The sequence below is a fragment of the Suillus subalutaceus genome, assembly GCF_016647625.1.
Source record: "Suillus subalutaceus strain FC151 chromosome Unknown DFJ58scaffold_33, whole genome shotgun sequence".
Taxonomy (NCBI): Eukaryota; Fungi; Basidiomycota; class Agaricomycetes; order Boletales; family Suillaceae; genus Suillus; species Suillus subalutaceus.
Window position 1 is genome coordinate 256,715 of NW_024540282.1, and position 23,165 is coordinate 279,879.

The window sequence follows — 23,165 nt, forward strand, 5'->3', positions numbered from 1 at the left end:
CATCTAGTATACATAGTGATGAAAAAGTCCGGTTCACAAAAATTGGCGAACGCTGAACTGGATCATCGGATAGGATGGATGCGCAGAATTTCATGGACAACGGCATCCAAGTATGGGAGGCTGGCCTTCAATTGGTCATATGTTGGATCAGCGCCCAACGCAAGCAGTTCCTCTCTGAGGCAGGTTTGGACATCGGGGTGTCGCAATAGCTTGATCAGCGCCCACTGATCATCATATGAATAGCGTGCACAGACGTAACCACAAAGTAAACCTACCGTAAGACTGACTGTCGATGAAAAGTCAGTGTGATAGCAATGGACAAAAAACCGACTCACTGGATATCGTCTCATAACCCGTGATAAGGAGGGTCTTCATCTGCAGGATGTCAGTTCGCAAATAATGGTTGTGATACATAGTCTCCACGGACCTGAGCCACTACTTCCTCCTTTGACATATGAAGCTCTGCATCCTGGCCTTCAGATTTAACTGATGGCCACATTAATCAAGAGACCACAATGAACCTCTCGGAAAGCGCACTCAACAATCCGATGATGGACTTCTCCTCGTCTCTCCCGCTCATATTCACATCCTTTTCTCGGCAGCTGCAAATCAATAAATTGTTAGATATTTCTTCCAATAAGTCGCTGGCACGAGGACAAGAGCTGAATAGTACCTCCTGTGGTCTTCACCCTGAGACCATAATAGCCCTCAGCCCATCTGACAAGAGATGTCAGACAGACAAGATAAGATGACGACATTAACATACTGATGCCTCCATAAGTGCCAATGCAAGGGGCGTCAGCACATATGTCCATGTCTCTCGGGTGTAGAAATGTGCTATAGCTCTTGGGTTGGACAGTACGATTCTAGTCTGTCCGAGGACACCCAGAATCATATACGCAACCCCATATTCTGTTGCCCAGTGTTCATACATTTCAGCACTATCTTGGGATGAGGCGAGGTCGTGTGAAACACCATATATGAAGCTGGTGTGAGGAGAACCATGCAGTTGAGTCGTCTTCAATCGCCAGCGAAACACCCTTGAGAGTTTGACAAAAGCCCATAATGCAGCAAATGAACAAGCGACATTGAATGTGCCAACCGAGCGTACGGTTGTCCAAAGACTTGATGGAGAGAGTAAAGGGATTGTAGTATACCTAAGTTAAACCGATCGTTAAAAGTGCTAATGTGGAGGGTGGGGTTTAAGACGGAACCGGTACAAGATTTTATTTGTTAGTTCAAAAACATGGTAGTAGTAAGAGGTCTGAGATGCACCGCGGCAGCCTGCCAAACCAAGCGTGTCTTGAAGATGGTTTTCAATATAGCCTACAGAGCGGGCATATGCGATGTTGGTGAGAGCTCCAAAGATAAGTTCTCGTGTCGCATCAGAGTCTCCATGGACTTTACAGAGTCACAGCATCCCCCCACACTACAGATTGATCAGATGATAAGACACTGATGGTCGATTTCCAGCGTCTCCGGCAGTCGACATTGACAAATACGTAAATGTCAGCGGGTATGCGCTCCGAAGGGACTTTAAGATTATTTCCGCTGATGTGAGTGCAGATAGATCGTGAGGATGATGAAACAGATACAAAGGTGATCTGGAGTGACTCACTTTCAAGTATTTTTTGAAATTTTTTGTTGTGGTGTGTTTGATTCAAATTGAGTCTAGTCTGTGCGCTGCGAACTGGTACTCGTGATGTCCTCCCCATTTTTCACCTCTCTTAAGACCCACAGAAAATGCTCGATCACCTACTATGTACATTATGTACATATCCTGGCTGTCCACACTTTTATAAGGGACAACATGGTTAGATGAATGCTAATGAAATTGTGTTTTGACCAGGACCATCTCAGATTGTGTCCAGGCTCACCAGTGTGCACAGGGCAATTTGAGTAAGATTGTCAGGCATCATATATCATATATCATATGTTAGTCTGTTGTGGGAATTGAATCGCGAGACTGAGATTCGAGTGTGTTTCGTGTGTCATGCGTGAGAATAAAATACTTACCAGACCTCCAGGATATCCAGGTTGCTGCCAGGACATTCAGGTAGTGACCAGGTGGTGTCAGGCCTTTGCACATTTGCTGATGTAGTAGAAAATAAAATAAAATATATTACTGCAGCACATGACAGCGCTAGACCCCCAGCAGGATTCAAGGTTTCTCCCAGCTTGTCTAGTAGTCCATGTATCTTGTGAGTGCTGTCAATAGCAGTGAAGTGGGCGCCAAACATTTGCACCACAAAGGCACCTTGATAAAGGCCGTGGAACTTCTGTGTTGCATGTTAGTACTAGTGGCACAGCGACAATAACAGAGGCAATGAATAGAGATAGTGAGAGGCACGTACAGATTTATCATCACCGTTTGCCTTCTTGTACAAGAAGCGAAGCTTGTCCAGTGCGTAAGTAGTGAATTTGACACAATTATCGTCCGAGTGCTTGAGTGTGTCCTGGGACTCGAGGTATGCAATGGCGATTGCAATGGCTGCTGAGCCAATGAAGCTTCGATAAGAGTCAGCAACATGCTGGACAGTCTATAGTACCAGGTTGAAGTTAGCATTGCCATTGAAACATATGAACACACTTACTATGATATACATGGTGCTTGTGCTCAGTGACAGTGTATGGGATGTTGGGGAAAATTGTGTCCCAGATCACCTGCAATTTCTGGCAGGCCAACTTGGGGGGAACCTCCCAGGGGTTAGCCAGAGTTGCAACATATTGCATGTAAGTAGAGATAAAGACACAGCGCCACAGCCTTTGTTCAACACCATCTGGGAGATCATTGTTGCCAGGTTTCTTTGTGCACTCGGCTTGACAAGCTGGGGGCTTGCCAGGCGAATCCTTGGCAAGAGCCTGTACAATATGATGCAGTTGTATTATTAGGTCAACAACTGACTTTGTTAAAAAAAATAAGAAGACACTTACCAAACTTGACACTCGTTTTTTCCCTTTGGGAGGGCTAGCAACTGCAGCCTCTTGTTCGAGACCCTGGGTCTCATCTTCATCTGAGAGTCTTCCAAGTCCATCAAGGAGTTGGAGAGTATCTTGCTCTTTCGGTTCCTGCGTGATGGGGACAGTGTGAGAAATCAATACATTTTCTGTCAGAACCGAATTAGTGGATGAGCGAGTGCTGGCATTGGCCAGGGGGGGAAGGCGGTGTGAACTTGTGCTATTTTTGAATATGCTGGGCTGGCTGGTGGTGGCCTTAGTGCTGGGCTTTGCATTTTTCGGGATGCTTGCTGCCCAATCGTTAATGCCAGCGGAAAAGTCCTTGCCATTGGGAGTCAAGTCACTGAGGAAAAAGTAATATAAAGTTGTTTCATCGAGAGTGAGCTCAAGCATGATAAAGGGTAAGAAGAAAAGGCTTACCTTTTCGAACTTGGCTGAATCTGTTTCTCATCAGAACACGCTTGACGGTGTCTTGTTACTTAAGGGTCTTATATATGATGCGTATATAGTGACAATACAACTATACAGGATAAGACTTCTTGCCAGTCCTCAAGTACACAGTCTATGACTTTTCTAGTTTTTGTGGTAGATAACGTGCTGAGTTCTTGGGAGGAATGTCTTTCAATATTCTCCTTCTTGTTCCTTGGTTACTTTAAACCTCGTGGTCTCGAAATACTGAGTGTGAAGTTTGTACGTGTTTTGGCAAGTGTGTGCCCATGGATTCGTGAAGTGTGTCTCATGATTTGTGTCTCCCTTCCTGAAAAAGAGAGAGGAGAGTAGTGCTGATAAACTTTAGCTAGGTAGCTGTACTTTGTTATATAGTCAACCCCTGTAAGGTAGTATATAACCTGAATATATGTTTCTTATTTTTAACTTCAAGGCTGCTGAATGGCCTGCACTTAGATCTTACTGGTTCTCACACGGTTTTGAGAAAAGAGTTAAAGTGGGAAGCTTAAATTGCATGGGTGAAAATGGGCTCCTTATATACCTTTTGGGAGGCCATCTTACTAAGCATGATTCATCACATAGATTGGTAAGAATGTGCTTACAAACTTGTGTTGAGTCAGCTTGTTTACTAATGTACATACAAAATGAAGTGTAGTATTACAAAGAATGAACAATAAAAAGCACGAGTCATCACATGGATTGGTAAGAATGTGCTTACAAACCAAGTCCTTAGGTGTGCTGAATCAGCCTTATGACAAAGTGGATTACAAATACAGTTGCAAGTTTTACAAAGCATGATGAATCATGACCAAACATGATGAGTCAAGTTGAATCCTTACAAATCAGAGTATTTCCCAGTCACATGACATGATTACTAACATGTTTGGTGGCTTGAGGAAAAGTCTAATGGCTAAATATGCCTAGAAAAATAGAAAGAGATAGAATCTCATGGAACAAAATAGAAATACATAGAAAAAATAGGAGTGAAGTTTGAAAGTGAAAATACTGGCTAAGAAATAAATGAAAAATGATAAGGTAACTTGGTGATAGGAATCAGTCAGGTGTCTTCTACCTTCCCTGTCACTGCTGTTGTGTATATGTCATGGCTCCTTCTCCTTCTCCTTCTCCTTCTCTCCTTCTCCTTCTCCTTCTCCTTCTCCTTCTCCTTCTCCTTCTCCTTCTCCTTCTCCTTCTCTCCTTCTCTCCTTCTCCTTCTCCTTCTCCTTCTCCTTCTCCTTCATATCAACATAGCCTAGGGCCCCAGCCATAGGAGTACTAGCACTACGTTCATTGTCGCTCAAGACGGACATGGCCCACTGAGATGGCTGCTTTCCCATAGGGTGACTGGTGATAGGTTTGTCCGAGTCATTGTTCAAGTGAGCAGCCGGAACTGACCATGCTGATTTTTACTGGCAGCCTTCTTAGGTGCCTTTGTTGAAGGCCAATCAATGACCATATCATCATCATGTGGCTGAACGGCTGCTGGCTGTTTGCTGGGAGCTTTCTTCGGTGTTGTGTCGACAACATGGACCTGAGTTGTCTGAGTTTCGAGTCATCAGAATTGAGGCTGATTGTGCTCTGAGGTGCAGTTTTCTTCCTATCTGTGACCTTACTCTTCCCTGACATATCAGTTTGCTGGACCACTTTGATAGCATCTCATACAGAAGTCTTCGTTGCCTTCCCTGCCTTCTTCCTGCTAACTTTCGTCTTTTTCCTGGGCAGCAACGACAGCATTACACTGTCAGACCCATCTGTGTCTATGTTTGAGGTCATCGTGCCTGAATGTTGGGTTGGATCGGGGTTGAAGGCACTACTATCAGCAGCCGCATCATCCATCTCAGCATCCGACAGAAACCCGTTATCCTTTGCAGCAGGAATCTGTACAATTACCTTCTGCTTGCAAGGAATTGGCCTTGGCTTTGGTACTGAAGGTGCAGCTCACGCATCACTCATCTTGGCATCTGAAGGAGGCGCCACAACAGCCTTCCTCTTCATTAGGATTGGCTTGGGCTTTGGCTTTGGTGGCGCAGCCCGCGGTGTAGCATTGGTCACCACATCCTGGTCCACCTGCTTCTTCTCATATCTAGCAACACATTTGATGCTAGCTCTCTTGGTGCGTTCTTTCTCTTCTTTAGCATCTAACTTAGACTGATGCTCAGCAGCTACTTCTTCTGCAGTTTGGTGTTTCTTCTTCCAAGTTATGTCTGGGATACCCGCATGCTGAGTTGCATTTTTTTGCATGGGTGACATGTCGAGTAGACATAGCAGGAGTAGAAGGGGGCGAGCTTGGAGGGCACAAAGGTTTTATCAAGAAGACGTGTTTACAAGTGAGATGTTCGAATCGGGACTTCAATGTAATTTGACTTGCTAATTTGCCACGCCTCAACAGCATGCTCTTCAGGCTGGGCACCCGAGTTCCATTCCTTCATATCTCTCGACCGTATATTTCTACTTATCAATGTTGAATTCTTTCCGAACTTGCCAGGGCTTGAAGGAGACGACAATCACCGACTATCAACATCGGTACCAACAATTCAAGTTGAAATCTTCATTGGTGACCAACATCCTACTAGTAATGTTTCCTCTAGCTCCTAGTAAATGCAGTGCACTGACTGCTGTATTATAGATGCTACTATGTTTGCCGCAACTCCCTGCTTCAGAAGATTTGAAGGATCAGGCACACCTTGTGTGTGTTTAGACTTGAGGGTGGGGGAGTCCCACTTCTGTGGCCTTCGTCATCACTCAGTTCGTACACTCTATTGTCTGTTATTGTCTACATACTGACCCTCTAATTAATAAACAGCGGCATCCCAGCTTCTTCAGCTCTCCTCCCGCTCAAAGAAGGAAAAACGCATTGCATGTCAAACACATTCCATCATGCTCTTGGCCTTCCTCTCATCAAGATAGGCGATCGTCTTCGCATGTCAAACACATTCCATCATGCTCTCGGTGGTGGCTGGAAGTTCTTCATGGGCGCGCCTTGCATCAACCCTGAACACATCAAACATATTCCATCATGCTCTTGGCCTTCCTCTCATCAAGATAGGTGATTGTCTTCGCATGTCAAATGCATTCCATCATGCTCTCGGTGGCGGTTGGAAGTTATTCATGGGCACACCCACAACCCTGAACACATTGTGTTGTGTGGCTGGAAGTTATTCATGGGCGCACCCACAACCCTGAACACATTGTGTTGTGTGGCTGGAAGTTATTCATGGGCACACCTTGCATTAACCCTGGGCAGATCATGTTACCATTGGCTACTACTTGTATGTACTTGCATGTATGATGTTCTCCTGCGCATTTATCAAGCCTTGTATAAAGTCAACTCGAAGTTACACCTCCAACGCCAGACTCATAGGCCCCATTCAAGTCTACAATACCATCAGCATTATCTTATGATGCAGGCCAATGGCAACCTTCGTGCACACAATATGCACAATCTTGGCCACCCTCAACCCACACTACCATGCCTAGTGATGGGCTGTATCCGCCGTTTTTACAACAGGTCAGGGCGCACCACTCATATGCAATCCCAACATCCATCTGAAGAACTCGAAGTCCTATCATCACACCATTAGGGGAACTCACACCTGGGAGCTTACAGTTTATGCTTATCCGTGCTTATGCTTACACCCCCCAATACTACCTGATTTGTATATGGGTATAAACAAACCAAAATACATTACATGCACTGCTGCGTCCAGTATAGTCGGTGAGCGCTGTGACCGCCAATGTCAAGCGTTCTGCCAGTGGATTATTGATCATCTGAGTCTCGTTAGTGTCATGAGAAAGAAGGACCCTCCACCCCCTCCTATTCACGATGTCCACTGGTCCGTGGATATGACATGGACCTTGCTGTCAGAGGTCGAGAAAGACGAGAACAGGCTTGTTTTACTGGGGAAGCGGGATAAGAAGGAAGTAAGTAATATTCACTTTCGGATCTGTGTTCATTTGCTGACCATGCCATAGAATACATCTGGTGATAGCAAGATTACTGTGTTTCAACGTATTGGATCTGTCGTGCTGCAAGACAGCTACAAGCTCAACCCAACGGCAACAGGCAAAGCAGTCAAGCGCAAGTATGATCAGTATGTTGCTTTTTCTGAGTCTTGAATGATGTACTCACACAGTGCAGCCTAGTACGGAAGTATCGACAGCATGCTAAATGACTGCGAACCACTGGCGAGGGCATTCAGAACTCTGATGCAGATGGCAACAATTCCGACAATGAGTTTTTTGAATATTATGTTCCTGCTGACGGTCCAAATTCAACGACCACTGCAGATGCACAAAGTATCTGGGGTATACATTCTTTCATAGTGTTACTGTATCTTTGAATTGATTCCTCGAGTAGATGAAATTATCCAGAAATTCCCGTTCTTTCCCGTCCTTCACCGCATCCTCCTGTCCCGGCCAAATGTGACTCCCATTGCTGTCACCACAGGCGTCGGTCCACGGGGCAAGAAGACTCTGCATTATCAGGCTCCCAGTGATAGTGAGGACGACAACTCTGCCCCGCCACTCACGCCAGTTCAGCGCCAGCAGATGCAGTGTCTCCACGACATTCTTACAGTGGCGGCTCCTGCAACCCATCATCCATCTCCTTCATTCGAGCAATTTCATGATTCACCCTTTGACGAAGACACCTGGGCTGGTGACAATAAGAAGGAAAATACTCCACTACCATCTCCACCTGTCGCTACACCTGCCGGGTGCCCACCAAAATCCTCAGCACTGTCTCCGGATATTCTGGACAAGGCAAAGCAGCGCATCGCAAAAATTCCGAAGAAGCGAAGCATGGATGAGGTATTGGTCGAGCTGCAGACATAAATTTTAGATGTTGAATATCGAGCATTTTCTAATTCAAGTGACCCTTAGGAAAAGCATGGATGCCATCAATTCTCGTGCCGATGCTGAGATGCATCTCAAGAGCCGTGACCTCCTTCTTCGAGAGTTCAGTGCTGGTATCTGGTCAGTCGAGGAGTATCGAGAGAAGCTGAATACATTGGAGAACAATTCTGCTAATTCTCAACCTGAACCTCAATCTCGACCTCCAAAACGAGTGCGCTACTCTCCTGACTGGGATGAATTTGACGAAAATGATTCCTAAGTCCCCTGGCTGTATACCCTTTTAATTTTTCAACGCTCTTTCAATACACTTGTTCATCATGTCACTCCTTTTACCACTTGCTTTTATCACTCACTTTACACTCGCTTTTATGCTTTTATGGTTAGTTTTAATGCAAGTTCACAGATATTTAGATTTAGTTACATCTGTTGAAATGCTAGTAGTTCTTCGACCAACCGCTGCCGCTTTGCCTCACCATCCTGCTCATCATTATCCATAGGGTGATCCGCAAGTCCTCTATCAACTTCTTTGTGTTCCTGAGTATGTACATTAGCAAAATGGTCCCCCCTTGCAGCTCCTTCGACATAAATAACCAGATTATGCAAAATGATAGCAATAGTCATCCATTGACATGCTCCTTGATATTGGTGTTTCAAATTGATGTTGACACGAAGCCCCCTCAAGCACTGCCAGCACCCTTTCAAAGCACCCATGCAGTGCTCAGAGCACACCCTAAGATGGGCAACAACCCCAGCAAATAAGGTGTTTTCTGGAAGAAGCGAAGCAGGCCATTTGTGGACGGGAATTGTATGACGACTGACTGGATAAGCGATAAGCTGAGTCCACCCATGCAAACTCGTCACCTACAAAGAACCAGTCTGCATGCCTGACAGCAGCAGTATGCTCGAATGCAGAAGTGTCGTGAGCCGAGCCAGTGAGGCCATGTGAATAGTCCACGATGCGGAGATTTGACACCAAGTTTCCTATCTGAGATCATGGTTGAGAAACTTGAAATGAAGTTACCTCAAATAAAAAATACCTGAAGATTAAGTCCGTAGTTGGCCTTCCGAGTGAAATAGGCATCACCATTCAATCCCGGCTTTGAATATAAGACCACAATTGTCCCGTCGTACATCACCCAACCTTCTCGCCAACTTCCTCGGAAACCGACCCGATTATCAATCCAACATTTCTCTGCCTCCTTTTCTTCCCGAGTGGGTAATCACACAAAGATATCATGTAAGGACTCGATGGCAGTGAAACACCGTGCTGTGAATTTTTCGACACCCCCCACAGAGATTGCTGCATGACGGGCAATATCCTCCAGGGATGCAGCATTTCCATAGCAACCCATACAGTAGAGTGTCACAGCAAGCTGCAGGCGAACTGGAGCTTGTGCACAGGTAGAGTTGTTTTCGAAGACTGGGTGGTCTTTAATTAGATCCAGCAAAACCTCAAATGATTCAGGTGATAGTTGAAGCATGTTGAAAAATTGATCATGGTTGGATGGATGTTGGGAAAACTCCCATGCGAGATGAATGCTGCCAGCTTTTGGAACAGGTGTCCGTCCGCCGTTTAGATAGTGTGTTTGTTGAATCATAATAATAGAGGAGATATCACAATTAAGGAGCACTGCAGCTTCGTCGGGCGATAATTCTGGATTTGCCAGGTTATGGAGAACCATTGTCAACATATATGCATGTAGATACTGCTCATGGAGAGAGATTCGTGCCATCTTTGCTTGCAAGTTGTTAATCGATGACAAGTGGTAACTTAGTACTGTGTATTATATAATCTGCGTCTGCGCAAACTGGGGGGTTGAAGCTCCCAGGTGTGAGTTCCCCTATTCCTCCTCCGAGTCGAGTTCACAGTGTTCCCAGTCATTTCGACCTGGCACCAGTGTCACTTCCTAGCAAAAGTCTCGACTCACTCGACTCTTCTATGTTGCACCGGTTGATGTCCGACTCGGCCAATACGGACCCATTGCCTCAGCCTCTCGCAAGGAGCCAGGGTTGTCTGTACTGTCCCTTACTAGTCGTTTCAGTCATTGCGCACCTCAGCCGACTGTTCCGTCCCGTCAGTACTGAATCCTCCCATGTCGTGCCCATGTCCACCTATCTCCATTGGTGCGTTTTTAAGCTTATTTTACCATTACTGAATGAATGGCAGGCGTTATTACATGTATTCCCATGGCCGCAGCACTCGCAAGCCTTATTACATATTGACCTGAGTACCCTGCGCTTCGCTACTACTCTCACCTGTGCGATTCTGGATGTTCACATAGTTAGATAAATAGGACTCAAGTTTCGTATTATCCCTTACTTCCCTCCTTCGGACATACCTGGTACCATTGTAGGAGTCACCTTAGTTAGTCTTTGATTGTGAAATTGATCCCCTTGCTTTTTATCATCGGATGTGCCTTGACCGCTCTAAGTGCACTCTATCTAAGGTTTCTTTACCTAGGCCTTGTGAGATCCGGACCGCTACCGGTAGTCTTGCATCGGCAACCCATACCTAGTCATACCTCGTCATACCTAGTTATACCTAGACTCTCCTTACCTCAGCCTAGACTTACCTGCCACTCATCGGCATCAGACTCCTCACCTCGCATCGGTATCTCGCATCGGTGTCCTTCATCGGTGTGACAATCATACCAGCGCTAGGCGCGTATGAGTGCCATAGGCATATTTTGCCTTGCATAGAGGAAAAGAGTAAGGCACTAGTCATCAGCGCTATTCAACTCCCAAGCTATCCGCTTTGGAACCGCTTTTCTCCCATAGCGCGCTGCCCTGGTCCGATGCCTAGGTATTCTGTCCTCCCATGTCTTGCCTATGTCCACCTACCTCCGCTGGTGCGTTATTTTTCCTTAAATGTCGCTACTCATCAGTTGCAGGTCTTATTACATGCATCCTTGTGTTCCGCTGCGCTGCATGTCTTATTACCTGTCGCTATATTGTGCCTTCGCCAGTGTCGCTACTATTCTTGCCTACGCATTCCCAAACTTTTACGCAGTATGATAAAATGACCCGTCGCACATACAGTACAGTACTTCCCTTCCCCAGACCTTTGCTGGTGTTGGAGTCACTTTAGTTGCTATATCCCAGTTTTGGTGCAATCGATTCCGCTCTTGCCAATCTCTCTGATCGCGTGTCGCTTGACTTGCTTTGAGTGCGCGTCGCTAAAGTTACCTCATAAGTTTGATTTTCGCAACGTCAGGATCGCTATCGGTAGTCGAGCTATAATCTAGTCACTATCAGGCATTTCACTTGCACTATCATACCTTATTCCTTGCTTTCCCTTCTTTGATTTCTTATTGCTGTCACTAGTCGGACGTCGCATAGCGCTATCGCATAGGGCAACTTGCATAGCGCTTCTTACTTATACGCACGTTTCTCTGTCGGAACTCACTTGTCGCTAGTCGCTGATCGCTACAGCGCTACTCATTTGTTTTTGGTCTTAGGTCGCTATAGGTTATTAGCCCTTCGCATCATTGCTACCCTTGCATATTTGAAGGGAGTTGCTTCAATAGCAGTCCTCTTAGGTCGAATACTACACTCGTGCCTATTTGGATTAGTAGTGCTAGTTTCTAATAAGCCTAGTCGCTATTTCTCTTTCACATCGGTATCTTGCACTGGTGTCCCTCATCGGCATCTTGCATCGGGTGTACCATTGGTATCCCATATCGCGTCAGACATTCTCGGACTCGGACCTTTGGTCGGTCGGAACATCTCAGGTCTTAGATCTTAGTTTCTTCCTTTCTCTTCCCTCACACTATTAGAAGGAAGTGCTTCAATAGCAGTCCCCTTGGGTCGACGTACTGCACTCACACCCATTAGGATTTAGTAAGTTAGTTGGTATATCTAGCTGACTACTATTTCTTTCACCACACCGGACATGCTGCAACAAGCTCAGCACGCATGCATTCACGCAGCCCAATTCAGACTAGTGCAGGCCACGAACAACTTGAAGCACCTGGGAGTCGCAATGATCAAATGGAGTTTGAATTGCCAGAGTTGGATGGACATGGGTATGGCTTTCATGATGATGCTGCCAATGAGGCAGGTATGAACAGCTCAGATCAACACCCTTCAAGTCGAGATGGTAGTGTTCCTCTTCAAGTTCCTGGCGTTACCAGAACATATCATCCTAATATCAATGGTGCGTGTTAATCCCACCCCACACTCATCCAAACTCGTACTCATATGCTCTTCTCCATGAAGGGAGAATTTGCGACGAACATGGAGATGACATACCACCGAATACTCCGCCACCTCTGCATCCATCAAATCATGGACCAGACAACTGGACACCATATGCTAATCAAGTCGAATTCGAAGTTGCAGACTTCCTCTACCGTCGCAACAAGATGTTGGGGGGCGATATCGACTTTATATTCAATCTGTGGGCCGCCTCATTAGCGGCTCATGGCGAAACACCGCCCTTCGCAAACCACATTGAGATGTACAATGCCATTGATTTGATGCCTCTAGGTGATGTCGCCTGGCAAAGTTTTACCTCAGAATATAATGGTGCTCTGCCTGAAGGTGATGTTCCGACATGGATGACATTGGAGTATGATGTGTGGTTTTGAGATCCTCGGATTCTCATGCACAACATTCTCTCCAACCCAGACTTCGAAGGCAAATTTGACTATGCTCCGCTACAGGAGCATGATGCCAGCAACAGAGCACATCGCTTTCAGGACTTTATGTCTGGTGATTGGTGTTGGTGTCATATACCATATTCCCGGGTACAGATCCGAAGATCTGGATCTCAGATCAGATCCAGATCCAATGGACATATCCATCATCTGGTCCACAGATCCGATCTGATCCTTATTTCATGTCCTGTTCATATAACTCTAACTATCGTTCATCTCCTTTCGGCATTCCTGTACACCGGTATACCGGTTATCCTTTACTTCCGTTATGCTTACTGATCCGCTACACTTACTGATCCGCTTTAGCTTATACTTCATTCCCGGTGTCATGCATGGTATGGAGTTCATACCATGACATATACGAATAGCAGTATAAAAGGAGATAAGTAGAGGAGTGTACAAAGGATATACTTCTTACTTATGTAAGCTTTGTTTCTATTTATTTAGTTATATTTGTAGTTTCTGTCTCTTTCCATTATTTGTTCTTGTTTATTCAGCCACTTGATTACATCAGTGAGCCATTCAGATATGTTTGTAAGCATGTCATGTGACTGGTAATATTCTGATTTGTAAGGACTTTCCATGACTCACCATGTTTTGTCATGATTCGTCATGCTTTGTAATATTTTACTCATGTACTTTAGTAAGCAGCTGATTCAGCACACCAAAAGGCTTGGTTTGTAAGCATAATCTTACCAATCCAGTGATGACTCATTGCTTAGTAAGGATGGTTTCTAAAATGTATATAAGGACTCCATTCTCACATAATATATTAAGTTTTTCCCCTTCCATTCTTTTCCCAAACCATGTGGGAATGTAGGAATTTGAAGTCAGGAGTTTTCCCACTTTCTGTCTCAACACTGTGAGATCATGAAGAAAGTGAAGGCCTACGAGTTGCCTTTGAAAACAATCGTATTCTTTCAGTCTAGATTGATTGTATACTATCTTACAGGGATCGCCTATACAATAATCTATCGTTTAATCTATCATTTTACATATTCGTGCCACATTCAGTTCAGAGAGGTTCATATTACCTACTAGGTTTAAGTTAACCTGACAAAATATACATACTCCTTTACTATCAAGAAGTGATCTAGCAAAGAAGTAATTTATTACCCTTTGGCCACCCACGAACACCACGTTATCAACCGAGAAGTAGAAAATCCATTGACTGTGAACTTGAGGAGCTGGCACCTTAGTCTTAAAGAATACAATTGTGATAGTCATTGTATTCTGATCAACATATAAGACCCTCAAGTAAGAAGACACCAGTTACGATTCGTTATCCATCCGACTTACTGATATGCTGTACACATACTTTGCTTATACTTCGTACATAGCCTCGCGCCCTTGCTTATTGATCATTCTGTTAGTTATCCATAGTATATAAACCCTTGTACATGCGCTGTAGTAGATCAGTTCGAATATCATCTTAGATTGCACTCATTCTGTCAGGACTCTAAGTCCCTCCATTATCCGTCCGGACTCGAGTACGATACTCTTGTCTACTCCAAGACTTAGGATTGATTCCTATAGTCTATATATCCGTCTCTGTCTTTGGACAGTCCTCACCCGTTAGTTTCTAGTTCGGATCTGATCCAGATTAGCCGTTATTCTATATGTTCGATATCCGGAAGCCTTAACGGATCCGTTACGATACTTATCCATCTCACTAGACACGATACTCTAGCACTCTGAAATAAGGGGCAAGACTTGGGAAAGGGGCACAGTGCACGAGCTAAGGCCAAAGCCCTTTTGATCCAATACTACTTGAGTACAGTCTTAACAGTTGGAAGCAGGCCATAAGTCATTTTTCATCCCTTTTCCAATTTTCTCATCTCTCACAATTCACAGGATTTGATTGCTGAGGATCCAAATACAATTGGATCTATGTTCATTCCAATAATCCTTGGCAGTGACAAGACTACAGTCTCCGTCACTACTGGACACAACCAATACTGGCCAGTTTACATGTCGATCAGCAACATCCACAACAACATGCGACGTGCACACCGCAATGGTGTTGTATTGCTGGGCTTCCTAGCCATCCCGACAAGTATGTGTTTCAATTTGATGTTGTCTGTTGCTGGCACTAATTAGATGCATATATTTAGCTGACAAGGAGTCCGCCAAAGATGCACACTTTCGAAAATTCTGGCATCAGCTTCTCCACTCATCGCTGGCAAAGATGCTGGAATCCCTCAAACCAAGTATGACAACACCCGAGGTTGTATGCTCCCCCGATGGTCATTTTCGACGTGCGGTATATGGTCTTGGACCATATATTGCTGATTATCCTGAGCAAGCATTGCTCGCTTGCATCGTTCAAAACTGGTGCCCAAAGTATGTATTTCTTCATGTTATGCTAGTACTGTCTACTTACTACAGATTCATCCAGATGTACTGCTCTGGCAGATGGTCTTGACAATGGTGCCTATGGTCGGTGTTCCCACGACCATACCAAAGTCTTGGTGGAGGAATTCGAGTGAGGTGTGCTATGGGACGAATATGGACTTGTAGGAGACATCGTGGTTTGTACCTTCATTATCGTAGTCATTGTGCAAGCTGACAACTTACAATATACGTGTTCTACAGCCATTCACTAACTATTTCCCGCGAGCCGACATTCACAAACTCCTCTCCCCCGACATTTTACATCAGCTGATAAAGGGTGCGTTCAAGGACCATATTGTCACCTGGGTCCACAAATACATTCAGGCTCGGTACTCAGAAAATGAGGCAAACACAATATTAGATGATATTGATCACCGGTAAGTCCAATTTTGATCATGCTGGGTTACAATGACTGGTATTGACGCACTCTACAACTAGTATTGCTCCTGCTCCCTCATTTGCGGGCCTTTGACGATTCCTGGAGGGAAGGGGCTTCAAACAATGGACAGGAGACGATTCCAAAGCACTTATGAAGGTACGTCTGAGTCAATGAACAGGTGTTCTATCATCATGAGTAGTGTTGACTAACATGTATTCTTACTACTATAGGTGTATATACCTGTGATTGAAGGCCACATACCTCCGGAGATGGTGCTGACTTTGCAAGCCTTGATTAATTTTGTGTACATCGTGTGGCGCAATATCATCGACTCCAACAGCCTCAATGTGTTGGATGATGCACTCGAGCGTTTCCACAGGCACCGCGAAATATTCAAAACATCTGGTGTTCGCCCTAATGGATTCAACCTCCCTCGACAACACTCGCTTATCCACTACCACAAAATGATCCGATCATTCGGCGCACCAAACAGACTCTGTTCTTCCATCACGGAATCTAAACATATCAAGGCTGTCAAGGAGCCGTGGCAACGGTCCAGTCGGTTCGGAGCCCTCAATCAGATGTTACTGACAAATCAACATCTAGATAAGTTAGTGGCGTCTCGTGTCAACTTTGCTAGCTGTGGGATGGTAAGAGGAATATGTCTATCATATATCCTTGACAAACACAGTACATCTACTAGCATTTGACCACTAATATTACTAACACAAATCACACACTCATAATCCACAGGGCTAAACACTCCAGTGCACAACACAGAAGCCATTCAAGTTGGGCTTGAGGATGAGCCTATTGACATTCCCCATCTCAGACACAACAATCATGTGAATGCCGACTTGGAGGCTGATGCAGACCAAGATGCTGAGCTCAAGGGTGACGCTGTTGCTGGACCGACAGTGATAGCTCATGTGGACTTGGCGAAGAAATCTGGCAAGTGGACATTCACCTGGTGTGCTTTTTACTTACAACGAATTTTAATGTAGCAAAACGGATCTACACAGACCTCCTCGCAGATCAAATTGGTGAACCGGAACTCACCACTCATATTCAGCGATTTTTACATCACCAGCTCCATCATTCTGACTCCAACTCAGAAGCCTCCGAGTCTGGCACTGGCTCGTCCAGTGCCCTTCCTGAACATTACGAAAAACTCACTCTATATACATCTGCCATTGCCACCTTCTTCGCTCCAAGTGATGTCTCAGGCATTGGTGGTATGTGCTATGAGCGAATTCATGCCGTGGATACCTGGAGGAACGGCCCTGGTCGATATGACTGTGTTTTCATTAGTACTGATCCCACTGTTGAGGGCATGCGTGGCTTCGATATCGCTCAAGTAAGGCTTTTCTTTTCATTTAAACACAATGGTGTACATTACCCTTGTGCATTTGTGCATTGGTTCAAACACATGCACGACTCACCAGATGAGAACACAGGAATGTGGGTAGTAGAACCTGAAACCCACGAGGATGGGACATGATTTGCCTCTGTCATTCACCTTGACTGCATTTTTCGTGCGGCACACCTTATGCCTGTATTTGGGCATGAATTTGTACTTACTTATCTCTCTTACACACAGACTCTTGATGCTTTCCACACTTACTATGTAAATAAATACATTGACCATCAGGCATTTGAGATTGCCTGGTGACTTGATACTGACTTATTCTTTATTGGCTGGATAATGCTACCATTAAGACTATATTATATACTTTGTCAGCTTAGGAAGTACTTAACATAGCACCTATTAACTTAGTTACATCACATGGTGTTAATTATTTATAAATAAACTTCTTACTTGAACACACTTTTCTGCAGCCTCTGTGCTGAATTTTGGCCAGTCATTACTTACTATTATTGTATTTCCTTTGTGAACAATCCTCCAAGCAGAAATTAAGTTGGAATGATTTGCTTTAACAACTTGGTGAACTTAACATCGAATTAAGTCTCTGTAAGTGAGGTAAGATGACTAAGAATTTTTCCCATTTTCCTGATATCTATGCTGGTCCATGCTGGCTCAGGTGCCTTACAGGCCAGACCGAGCCGCACATGAGTGACTTGGTTCATGGGAATAGCCGAACTGCTGAGGAATTGGTAAGAGCCAAGCCCTAGCCAGCCATAGCCAAGCTGTGATGTCACTATCTCATGGCACCACAACTTCCTCAAGTGTGCTGCTGATGAGAGTGAGGTTGTACCTAATGCGTCTAGATCGACCAAGAGAGGGAGGGTCATGTAATATGTCTCGTTCTACTGAGTGTCTCATGCAAATCATCAATGTTGTCACTAGCTTTAGAATTGGACTAATTGTACTACTATCTTTTGTACGCTGTGTCGGTGTTGTTTGAACGACTTGTACAATACACTTTTTTTCATTTTCGAGCCATAGATTTACTTGTGTTTAGTACCGCTAGATTTTATCCATGATGCACTCATCATATTTGTGAAAAATGTGGCATTGAGTCATTGCCAGTGTCACGGTGCAGATGAAGCTCTTCATGGACACACAGGCGGGAAGTCATAAATAAAACACACAAGCTCATTAATACAACATGCAAGCTCTGAATACAACGCGCAAGCTCTCTGATGACAAAACACACAGTGCGCAAGGTGTGGAACACGCAAATAATAAATGTGCAAATATAATGCCATAGATACACTCGTTTATATTTTAGGTTAGTTTATAGACCGTTACTCTACGAGTACACGACTGAGATACACTCGTTTATCTTTTAGCTTTGTTCGACTTCGTCCGCTCGTTCCCGCGCGTCCACTACGAAACAAAAGACGCGTGGGAAAAATAGTTCATGGTGGTGGTTCAAGTTCAAGAGCCCTAGTCAACAGATCTTGTCCTAACTCAGTTCTCTGTTTTCGTTCAAAACAATACAGGGTACAATTTATATATATATTGAGTGTAAAAATGACTGGCTTAACCACAGGCTCAAGCTAACGTCTGACCATGTAGTCTTTTGACCCAATCCCAAGTCTTCGTTCTCGTTCGTCGTTCCTAGTCTGAGCCTCTCCGATTCTCGAGACCCTCCGACGCCCCAAATGGGTTTCCTGGATATGGCGCCATATGGAGTGGCACTGCATAGAGTTGTGATTATTACAACCTTCCCAGCGACATTTAATGAGCACATCTTGCTGTAGTACAGGAAGATGGACAGTTTTAACATGCTTCTTGAGGTCCTCCAGTGTCGCGAGACGTCCGCAGCATGTGTAGTCAGCTAGCCACAGGCAAGTAAAGAGGGGAGATGAAGTCCGCGGATATAATATGTCTAAAGGTGATAGTTGCTCCGATGGCTGTATGGAGCTGGATGATTCCGCGATAGGAAATAGTGAGAGATGTCTGGTGTCGTATTCATAACTCTGAGCAAAGGGAAAGATTCCAGACCCTGGACTGGCAATGTCTGGAATGTCGATGGATGCCTGGGGTCTTCCTAGAATGCTACCAAGTACTTTGGGAGACGGACCGGCATCCAAGCTCAGGCGATCAACTGCGGAGCGGGGTGCGCTAGATCGCCAAGAACTGAAGCGAACAAAAATGAGCTTCAGGTGAGATATTAGGTGCATGGACTCAAGTACCTTGAACCAGCGCCGATGTTAAAAAGTATCTGAACATCCTCTGTCGTCCCTTTTATACTCTGCCTAGCCACCTCAGCTTTTTCAGCCTCATGCTCAGCCTTCGTATTCGCATCAGTACGTTGCGCATCAGGATCAAAGTGAATAGGCGGGTTAGCTGCTAAACAAAGCTCCTGAACCTCGCACAACGTCCGAAGGCAGGTCTCCAAATCCTGGAGGCACCATGCTTTCACAAGCCACTGCTGGAGCTTCCGTCTCATGAAGACAGTCACGACGGAGCGGAGGTCATCATCCCACTCCGCCAAAGAAAGGTGATACGCCCAGTGAGAACAAGCATAGTCGAGTGCACTCGAGCCCGTTTTGCGTTGATCCTTGAGAGCATACACATCGGTCACGATTTTGACCACTGCATCCAAGGTTTCCATGCGAGGGTCGTACTCCAAGGTCGACGGGCCCAGAGTTTGGCCACTTCTGGGAGATTCAAATGCCAGAAATATTGGAAAGGCCAGGAGTACAGGTAGGGATTGAATGTTCGCTAGGAAGCGGAAAGCGGGCAGGGTGCCAACCGCGGATAAGTCGATGTGCTGCAAAATCTGCCAGGTACGGCAGAAATATAGCAGAGCTAATTTTGTGCGAGAATCAACCTGAAGTCCCATATACTGGTGTTGCATGATATGCCAAAGCATAGACAAAAATGGCAGAGGCTCTGGCGGTGAATACATCGCAAATGACAGAACTTCCGCATTGTCAAAGGCACAGAGCGACACGGAGCCACTTTCCGTCGCTAATCGAGATAAACGCGAGCAGAGATCACTGTTATTCGGTAACTCCTCTATCATGACACTCAAGGAGGAGTAAGCCAGCAGACGATGAACCAGGGCTTTGGAAGTGAACTGCTTTCCGCAGCGCAGAGGATTGGACAGGAAATCGCAAAGGGATTCGTGACAGACTTGCACAGCACTATCGTGACCATCCGGAATGTGAACCAGAGGTGACAATTGAGACAGAGCGGAATGCATGTCAAACTTCTGGTTGGACCCTCGGTTAAGAAGGTCATCTAGTTGCGAAAACGACAGCATGCCAGCAAGATTCACAACAATCGTAAGATGAAGGTATGCTTGTTCCACGTCGTCGGCTGTGGATATGATGTATTTGTAGAAGTCATCTATCGATGTCTCTGAAGGCGATGAGGGGTCGAGAGGAATATGATCAATGAGATCCATCCTATCTGTGGGGTCGTGGTCAAGGCTTTCAACGAATTTTACGATGATGGATCCTGTAATGAAGTAGGGTCCCACTCTATCCGCTAGACGGCCAAGCACCTCTTCCGGTGGCCACGGCTTGCGACATTGAAGACGATGACGTTTGTGTATCTTATCGAAAGATTGGCGAAAGAATAATCTAACGTCCCCAGTAATGACAGTACGGTCCAGAGCAATGTCCGAACTCATTGGAGGGAGGTGGCGCTTGATCAAGACTCCTACATGGTCACGGCTTGTGAAGAAGATGCGAAGGCCCACATCAATCATATGGGAGAGAAGTCGAGTGAGGAGTGAGATGAGTTCGGGCATTTGGTCTTGACATTGATCTATAGCATCAATGACGAATACGAACACCCTCGAAGAAGGGCGCCAATCGACTGCCTCTAGAGGTTCAATGAGAAGCCGAGCAAATTGCTCGCGCAAATCTCGAGAAGGAGAAATTATACCAGGATCGTTGTCTAGGGCTTCAATTATTTTCTCCTTCGCCTGCGGCTGAGACAGCCCGAGTTGATACGCAAGCGCGAATACAAGAGAACGCGCGCTTCTGCAGTTCGCGTGCCTGCGAGAGAAAAAAAAGCTACCTGCTAATCTATTCTTCTGTCTGCAACGACTAGCAAGAGTGTATGCAATGACAGATTTTCCTGTGCCGGAAGGTCCGTGAAGCCATGACATAGCATTGATATTACTAGGGTTCTCGACGAAGTCCGCTTCAAGCTTTTCAACGAGGTGAGCACGATCACTGCTTAGTTGAATCATCGGTAGAGGTCCTCGACAAGGCGAGTCAAACAAAGCACCGAGGGGGACAAATCTGCAAAAGAAGGCCCATGTATAGTCTTGACTCGAAGATTCCGTAATCAATGGGGGAATATTGTTCAGTAGAGTGCACAACGTCCCATGTTGGAGGATCGCATTCAACCGCACGAAATTACAGATCCTGCAGGCACCTTGCGACAGGAGCTTCAGATTTTATCAATAATGATCAAGAAAAAGACCCAAGAGACGCGACCCGTACCATTATATCACTGCCTATAACTGTTCTAGGCACAAAGGCAGCAGAAAGCTAATGATCAGAGTCAGTCAACGAAGGCGAGCGAGTCACAAAGTATTACAGGTAGATTGAACAAATCATTATTAGAATAACTTGGTAGCGCGTTCGGATTTTGGTTGGGGTGCGGGGGTAAGTATTCCTGTAAACAATCAAATACAATAAATGCGCAACAAGCGCGTGGGATGGAGATCGGAAACGCACATGAGGAAGTTCAAATACTGGTGGGGTTGGAGGAAAATATGATGCGGTAGTTTCAAGTTCAAACTTTGACATCAACGGCAGCCTGTCAGCTTCACAAATGTTGGCGAGCGAATAGCAACACACAGTATGATTATGATCCCACAGTAAACCCCTCCTCGGTCGGTAATGTACAGTTGGATCAGCTGCAATCTGATCCGATATCAGACGCATCCTGTCAATAGTTTTGGACATCGTCCCGCTGAGATTTAATGTCCAATCTCCTCGCTTCGACTGAGCCAAGCCGCGGAAGATGGTCTCGTGCAGAAGTGCGTCTACACGCTTCCAGCCTTGGATTTTTTGCATTAATGGAAGAACCGGCGCAAGGTTGCAGCGAAGCCTAAATGCTTCCTCACACCCCGCATGGAGGTAGTGCGGGATCAAGCTCTTCTCGTGGGGAGTGAGCAGTTTGTCGAAAGCTGAATAGATCGCCTCGAAAACATCACGAACACGAATGCCTTCATCACGCTTCACGTAGATATCCCATTGTAAAGGATTGCGCTGGAATTTGATGGTCATTTCGGTCAGTTCCTCGTTTGCGGCCGGCTTGTCGAGATTGGCATCAGACAGGGGCGTCTGTTGGATCCCGTAAGAGGAGTCCTGCATGTACTCGATGTCGTGGGTTGGAAAGGCGATGTCGAAGTGAAGGGATAGGTTAGGTCGAGCTGGATGGTACGAAAGCAATTGCCAATGAAGATTCGGTGCAGGAATTAAGGCAGGCGACACTGAACCCGAGTAGGGCGAACCCGTGAACCCCATGAATGCATCATTATATGGATCCAGAATCCCAAACTCTTCACCACGTTCACGAGTATGGTCGGGTACCACAAAAGATAACCCAGGGCTCGGTTGGGACGGCTCCAGCCGTAACGGTAATGCAGTACTGATGTGAAGCGCAGGAGACGGAGTTGTTGCACTGGACGCATGACTGGCTACAAGTTTGGATTCGAATTAGCATGATGTCCTTGGACTGCAAAATCAAGAAAGAAGACCCACTCAACGCGGCACGTAGGGCTTGTTCTTGGCCCACGAGTTGCGAGGAAGAAGGGGGAAGAGGTGAGGGAGTGGAAAACAAGAATTTCAAGCGTGGCGGGGGATACTGCGCTGGGATACGCCCCCGGCGACGGAGCATCGGGGGATACTGCGCCAGGGGAAACTGCGCCGGGGGAAACTGCGCCGGGGGAAACTGCGCCGGGAAACGCTGCGCCGGGGCATGCTGCGCCGGGGGAAGGTGCACTGGGGAATAATGCGCCAGGGGACGCTGCGTCGGGGCTACTGGGGTGATGTGGCCAGTACGCACAGTTTTTTCGGAGGGAGGTGACTTTGAC

General features: G+C 45.8%; 10 protein-coding genes across 10 annotated transcripts; 4 read left to right on the forward strand and 6 right to left on the reverse strand.

Annotated features, from left to right (window-relative positions):
* Window positions 1-62: 62 nt before the first annotated feature.
* DFJ58DRAFT_744592 (CYP3A4) lies at window positions 63-580 on the reverse strand (the record flags this gene model as incomplete). The annotated part of the gene is made up of 5 exons (XM_041387329.1): window positions 63-224; window positions 276-286; window positions 336-375; window positions 428-486; window positions 538-580. 5 exons carry the CDS (start codon window positions 578-580, stop codon window positions 63-65), a joined length of 315 nt encoding a protein of 104 aa, XP_041245616.1.
* Window positions 581-672: 92 nt separating this feature from the next.
* On the reverse strand, window positions 673-1,035 carry DFJ58DRAFT_779934 (uncharacterized protein). The gene has a single exon (XM_041389714.1). It carries the CDS (start codon window positions 932-934, stop codon window positions 758-760), a length of 177 nt encoding a protein of 58 aa, XP_041245617.1. The 5' UTR covers window positions 935-1,035; the 3' UTR covers window positions 673-757.
* An 894-nt stretch (window positions 1,036-1,929) lies between these two features.
* Window positions 1,930-3,351, reverse strand: DFJ58DRAFT_840080 (uncharacterized protein; the record flags this gene model as incomplete). The annotated part of the gene is made up of 6 exons (XM_041392570.1): window positions 1,930-1,966; window positions 2,017-2,092; window positions 2,135-2,279; window positions 2,355-2,540; window positions 2,605-2,862; window positions 2,935-3,351. 6 exons carry the CDS (start codon window positions 3,349-3,351, stop codon window positions 1,930-1,932), a joined length of 1,119 nt encoding a protein of 372 aa, XP_041245618.1.
* A 1,154-nt stretch (window positions 3,352-4,505) lies between these two features.
* On the reverse strand, window positions 4,506-5,655 carry DFJ58DRAFT_840081 (uncharacterized protein; the record flags this gene model as incomplete). Its single annotated transcript, XM_041392571.1, has 4 exons — window positions 4,506-4,795; window positions 4,816-4,936; window positions 5,068-5,317; window positions 5,348-5,655. 4 exons carry the CDS (start codon window positions 5,653-5,655, stop codon window positions 4,506-4,508), a joined length of 969 nt encoding a protein of 322 aa, XP_041245619.1.
* A 1,536-nt stretch (window positions 5,656-7,191) lies between these two features.
* DFJ58DRAFT_874981 (uncharacterized protein) lies at window positions 7,192-8,518 on the forward strand (the record flags this gene model as incomplete). The annotated part of the gene is made up of 6 exons (XM_041394409.1): window positions 7,192-7,326; window positions 7,378-7,496; window positions 7,549-7,555; window positions 7,605-7,710; window positions 7,763-8,214; window positions 8,246-8,518. 6 exons carry the CDS (start codon window positions 7,192-7,194, stop codon window positions 8,516-8,518), a joined length of 1,092 nt encoding a protein of 363 aa, XP_041245620.1.
* A 3,803-nt stretch (window positions 8,519-12,321) lies between these two features.
* On the forward strand, window positions 12,322-12,848 carry DFJ58DRAFT_840084 (uncharacterized protein; the record flags this gene model as incomplete). Its single annotated transcript, XM_041392572.1, has 2 exons — window positions 12,322-12,415; window positions 12,478-12,848. The coding sequence occupies 2 exons, from the start codon at window positions 12,322-12,324 to the stop codon at window positions 12,846-12,848; spliced, it is 465 nt and encodes a 154-aa protein (XP_041245621.1).
* Window positions 12,849-14,807: 1,959 nt separating this feature from the next.
* On the forward strand, window positions 14,808-17,191 carry DFJ58DRAFT_840085 (uncharacterized protein; the record flags this gene model as incomplete). The annotated part of the gene is made up of 8 exons (XM_041392573.1): window positions 14,808-14,973; window positions 15,032-15,260; window positions 15,287-15,407; window positions 15,513-15,688; window positions 15,801-15,846; window positions 15,921-16,248; window positions 16,444-16,662; window positions 16,695-17,191. The coding sequence occupies 8 exons, from the start codon at window positions 14,808-14,810 to the stop codon at window positions 17,189-17,191; spliced, it is 1,782 nt and encodes a 593-aa protein (XP_041245622.1).
* Window positions 17,192-17,200: 9 nt separating this feature from the next.
* Window positions 17,201-17,362, forward strand: DFJ58DRAFT_658129 (uncharacterized protein; the record flags this gene model as incomplete). The annotated part of the gene is made up of 1 exon (XM_041382017.1): window positions 17,201-17,362. A coding segment is annotated over one exon (162 nt), but the record flags the coding sequence as incomplete, so codon positions are not given.
* Window positions 17,363-18,559: 1,197 nt separating this feature from the next.
* On the reverse strand, window positions 18,560-22,205 carry DFJ58DRAFT_280853 (uncharacterized protein). The gene is made up of 6 exons (XM_041379645.1): window positions 21,925-22,205; window positions 21,802-21,864; window positions 21,662-21,739; window positions 21,565-21,589; window positions 19,294-21,509; window positions 18,560-19,237 (listed from the first exon to the last, which is right to left on the reverse strand). Coding segments are annotated over exons 2-6 (2,904 nt in total). The 5' UTR covers window positions 21,804-21,864; window positions 21,925-22,205; the 3' UTR covers window positions 18,560-18,654.
* DFJ58DRAFT_619627 (uncharacterized protein) lies at window positions 22,042-22,485 on the reverse strand (the record flags this gene model as incomplete). The annotated part of the gene is made up of 1 exon (XM_041381022.1): window positions 22,042-22,485. A coding segment is annotated over one exon (444 nt), but the record flags the coding sequence as incomplete, so codon positions are not given.
* Window positions 22,486-23,165: the final 680 nt, after the last annotated feature.

Bases quoted from the DNA above. Each gene is read 5' to 3' on its own strand.
- DFJ58DRAFT_779934 (XM_041389714.1), bottom strand. From the start codon at position 934: ATGTATGAACACTGGGCAACAGAATATGGGGTTGCGTATATGATTCTG.
- DFJ58DRAFT_280853 (XM_041379645.1), bottom strand. The intron at 21,590-21,661 runs GTAATACTTTGT...CTTTGTGCCTAG, and splicing joins ATGATTTGTTCAATCTACCT to AACAGTTATAGGCAGTGATA. The intron at 19,238-19,293 runs GTACTTGAGTCC...TGTTCGCTTCAG, and splicing joins AACATCGGCGCTGGTTCAAG to TTCTTGGCGATCTAGCGCAC.